Below are 4,757 nucleotides of genomic sequence, written 5' to 3' on the forward strand. Positions count from 1 at the left end.
CTGGCAGGAGGCATGCACGTGGCCGTGGCCGCTCTGGGCACGAGGGGTCTCGCGGGACCCCAGGGCCCTGCCCGCAGGGACAGCCACAAGCGCCAAGGGGGGGCTGCGTGGGGATCCCCGGCGTTTGACCACAGCGCACTCCAACCGCAGTCCCGCCCAGCCTGGCCACGGCCCTTCTGCGGCACGAGTGTGCCGCATTACGGGCAGCCGCTGCCTGCACCTCCGCAGCAGGCAGCTTCGCCCTTCGCCGCTGCCCGCGCCAGGCGCGGTGCCCCAGCAGCCTTCGCTCACCCCGGGTTTTGGGGGGGGGGGGGACACATGCTGCCCACGAGCGGCAGCCACTGGCACGGAGGTGCAGATGACGGCGTGGGGAGTGGGGTCCCATGAACCCACAAAATCAGCTGCCCGCGCGCTGGCCAGCCCTGCCCACCCCTCCGGCCAGGACACACATCCCCGCCAATGCCGGCTCTGCAGTGATGCTCCGGCCGGGGGCCCTCGCCGGCCCCCACCACCCCTCCTGTCACCAGATCCCTGGCCCCAAAAATATTTGGCACCTTCGCGCCTCGGGAAAGCACCTGCTGCTCCCCGACGAGGGCGGCTTTGGCTGTCGGACACCCAAAACTGATGGGGAGGGGGGCTGGGGGGGCGCGTGGGACACCCCGGTGCTGGGGGGGTGCCGCCGGGACCCCCACTCCTACCAGTGCCAGCGCGGGGGGGGGGGGGGGACGGCGCTGCGCTGGCGCTGAGTCACGGTGGGTACCGGGGCGCTCCCCCGCGGCACGAGGGGTCCCCCCAGGACCACCCCACCCACCTCCCGCCCCGTCGGGGCAGCCGGGCCCTCCCCCCCCTTCTCTCTCCCCCCTCCCCTCCCCTCGGCAGGGGTGGGCGGGGCGAGGGGCCGAGCCCAGCCCAGCCGAGCCGAGCCGAACTCACCCGCGCCCCCCGGTTCGGCACGCCGCCGCCAGTACCAGACCAGGGCGAGGGATGCTGCGTGTCCCACAGCCACCAGCGAGGGGAAGAGGGGACCCGTGTCCTCCATGGGGACACGGCTGGGCTCGGCTCGGCTGGGCTCGGCTCGGCTCGGCTAGGCTCGGCTCGGCAGGGACGCACCAGCGCCCGCCCCGCCCGGGGCAACTCCCGCTCCGCCTTAACCCCTCCCGGTCCGCGGCGAGGAGACGCCTTCCCGCCCGCCGCACCGGCAGGATCGGCCCCCCCCGGCCCCCCCGCCCCGGTCCGCTCGCCCCCATCACTCACATCCCGGCTTTTTATATCCCGGGACGCCCCGGCCGGCCGGCGCCAGCCCACCCCCCCCCCCCGCCCCCCCCGGCGGGTCTCACCTACCCGGCACGACCTTCATGGGCGGGCAGGGCGCGGGCAGGAACGAGCAGGGCGCGGGCAGGGTGCGGGCAGCGCGGAGCGACGGCGCAGCGCGGCTCCGGTGGCGGCGGGGGCAGCGGGGGGCGGGGGGGGGGGGTGCAGGGAACGGGCGCCGATATAAATAACCGGTGCCCGTCACCGAGCCCGAGTTAGAACATGACACGGGCGGGGGGCGGGACGGGGCGGCCGCGGCACCCCGGGACCCCCGAACCCCCGGCGCCGGGGGGTTTAACCCGGCCGCCACCTCGGGGAGTTCATTACAGCGGCACTAATGGAGGAAATGGGGACACCCCCCCGGACCGGGGGTCGTGCTGGGGGTCCAGGGGGGGCGGCGGGACCCGCTCCGCCCCGCGGGGGCCCCCGCAGCCCCCCGCCGCCGGCGCGACCCCGTCCCCGCCCGCCCGGAATCCAGACCTGGTTTTCCCGGCGCGGCGGGAAGACCCGGACCCGGATCCCGATCAGGCGGAGCGGTGGGGTGCCGGAGGGGCCGGGGCTCCGCGGCCGCGCCCCACGGGGCATCCCCCCTCACCCCCCCACGCGGGACCGGGCCGGGGCTCTGCAGCACCCAGCCCCGGGGCCGCTCCCCCCCCGCACCCAGGCCCCGCGGTCCCGCAGCCCAGCGCGGGGTGCGACCCCCGGGGGCAGAGCGCGGGGGAGGGACACCCCCACGCCCACCCCCACGTGGGACGTGAGCGCACGGCGGCGCCCCCGAGGCTGCGGGAGGGGGCGAGCGGGGCGGAGCGGGGGGCGAGCAGCGGGGCTGCGCAGCGCGGGGGATGCGGTGAGCGGGGCCGGGATGCTGCGGCCCACGCAGGACCACGCAGCCCACGGGTGCAGCGGGGCCCGTGGGCCCGGCCCCGCCCCCGCCGCCCGGTGACTCACAGCGCTGGCAGCGAGCGGGCCCGGCGCCTTCGGGCTGGAAACTTGGAGCGGCGGCTGCCCACGGGCCGCGGGGCTGAGTCACGGCGGGGGGGGGGGCCCACCGCGGCCTCGGGGCGCCGGCCGCAGCTGCCCCACCCGGGGGGGGGGGGGGGGCGGACGGACACACGGACACTCCGCAGCCCCCGCCGCGTCCAGCTGCCGCCGATCTTGTGTCAAGGGCAGGGACGCCCCCCCGCAGCCCCCTTCCCATCCCCAGCCCTGCCCACCCCAGCTGCCGCTGTCTGTCTGTCCGTCTGTCTGTCCGGCGCATCCTGTGCACGGCGGGGACGTCGGGGTGCGGCCCCCCCCCCCACGGCACGGTCCCCTTGCCCAATGGACCCCCTACCCGCCATGGGGAGCCCGGGGGGGCCGGCAGCAGCAAGACCCCCGGCAGCAGCGAGGGTCATTGGCTGCCCACCCACTGAGCCACCCCTCGGGCATCCCGGGGGGCTGCCCTGCTGCACCCCTGTCCCCGGGAGACCACGGTGGCCCCCCCAAGGACCACCCCGGCCCCAGCACTGTGTGCCCACCCCCCACGTGCTCAGCCCACAGGCAGCGGTACCGGCAGGGCCCGCCCCCCCCCGCGCCCCAGGGGACACCCAGAGCTCTGCTAGGCTGCGGGGTCCCCTAGGATGCATGTGGCACGGCGGCCCCTGAGCCCCCCAGCACCCCACCTTCCCAGGCGGCGCACGGGGCTGCGAGTGGGGGGCACCATGGCCAGGCACCGGGGCGGGGTGGGGCTGTCCCTGGGGCTGGGGAGGCGGGCCATGGCATCAGCTCAGCACCGGGGGCTCGCAGGGGCTGCAGAGCTCCCCCCCCGGAGCAGAAGAGTTAAGGTGCTCCCATGCACCCCCACCCACGAGAGCACCCGGGGGGGGGGGCACCCAGGGCTGAGGGCTGACGACCCCTCCTCCCACCCAGCCCGGGGGTCCCCCCCGATACCTGGAGCTGGGCCGGGCTGGGGGGGTGGCTGTGACACTCCCCCCGCAGCAGCGGCTGCGACAACGGCGGGCTCCACTTGCCGCTCGCCCTCCTCCTTCCTGCGGTAGAGCCGGTCGCCACCGGCGGGCCGCGCTTTGCCAGGGCCGGCGTCGAGCACGACCCCGTGCTGGCGGTCACCGCCGGCGGGCCGCGCTTTGCCAGGGCCGGCGTCGAGCACGTCCCCGTGCCGGCGGGAGGTGTCGGCGAGCCGGCGGGCGGGGCCGGCGGGGCGACGGGCACGCTGCAGGGAGAGCGGGACGATCTCGGGCGGCAGGCGCAGGTACTGGCGCAGGTAGGCGATGCCGTCGTCTGTCAGGTACCAGTAGAAGTGGCGCCAGGCGAAGGTCTCCCGCACCAGGTGGCGGGATCGCAGGGAGGCCATGGCGCGCAGCACCTCCACGTTGGGGACGCCGGGCAGCTGCGGGTGGGTGCGCTGCGGACGGGGGTCCTTCTCGGCCACCAGCACGCCCTCGCGGAACAGCAGCTCCAGGATGGCGCGCAGCCGCTCCAGCGGCATCAGCATCCCGGCCACCATGGCGCGGCACGCGGTGCGGCACACGGCACGGCACGCCTCTGCTCGGCTCGGTTACGGCTTGGCACAGCTCGGCACGGTCTGGCACGGCTCCGTACGGCCCGGCACGACGCGGCACGGCCCAGAACGACCCGGCACAGCCCAGAACGGCCCAGTACGGCCCGGCACAGCCCAGTATGGCCCGGCCCGGCACAGCACGGCGCGGCGCGGGCTGCCTGCTGCCGGCAGACTGGCGGGAGCTCCACCCCCGAGCCGGGGGGGTCGGGGGGGCCGGAGGGGGGGGCCGGGGCTCCCGCCGCTCGCCTCGGCCCAGCCCTGACTCAGAGGCCCCTCCCCGGTGTGTCCCGTCCCCCCCCCCCGCCCGGGGCGGGGACGCACCGCCTGCCCCGACCCACCCGGCCGGTTCCTGCGTGGGAACCCCCGCGGGCCCCGCCCCGCCCCCCGGGACCGCCCCCGCCGCCGGGGGGGGACCAACTCGGGGGGACACCCTCGGATCGGGGGGAGACACTCAGACTGGGGGGGTGCACCCCTAGGCCAGGGGGCTGCACCCCCAGACCGGTGTGGGGCTGGGAGGGTGGCCACCCCCTCCCCGGGGACGTGGCCCCCATGCCCCCGCCCCGGGAGCATCCCCTTCGCAGGCACGGCCGCATCCTGCCAGTGCCAGTATTTGCTCTGAGGCTGCCTCGGTTTGTGCGGGGGGGAGGGCCGGGCTGGGCCGGGGGGCTGCAGCCCCCGGGGGACACCACGTCCCTGCAGGGCCCGGGGGACCCCACCTCCCCACGTCCCGGGGGGGACGGGGGCGGGATGGCGGGGGGGCGGGGGGACAGCCCCGGCACTGGCACGGCTTCGCCTCCCCCCGCGCACCCCCACCCGCTCGTCCCCAGGGCTGGCAGGTGGGGACGTGGCAGCTGCACCCGCAGCTGCCCCCAGTGCCCCACCGGCACCT

General features: G+C 77.3%; 1 protein-coding gene across 1 annotated transcript; it reads right to left on the minus strand.

The window, feature by feature from the left end:
* Positions 1 to 2,546: 2,546 nt before the first annotated feature.
* LOC142051228 (small ribosomal subunit protein eS10-like) lies at positions 2,547 to 4,193 on the minus strand. The gene has a single exon (XM_075080402.1). It carries the CDS (start codon positions 3,812 to 3,814, stop codon positions 3,077 to 3,079), a length of 738 nt encoding a protein of 245 aa, XP_074936503.1. The 5' UTR covers positions 3,815 to 4,193; the 3' UTR covers positions 2,547 to 3,076.
* Between the last annotated feature and the right edge of the window lie 564 nt (positions 4,194 to 4,757).

This window comes from Phalacrocorax aristotelis, unplaced genomic scaffold, assembly GCF_949628215.1.
Source record: "Phalacrocorax aristotelis unplaced genomic scaffold, bGulAri2.1 scaffold_359, whole genome shotgun sequence".
NCBI classification, from domain to species: Eukaryota; Metazoa; Chordata; class Aves; order Suliformes; family Phalacrocoracidae; genus Phalacrocorax; species Phalacrocorax aristotelis.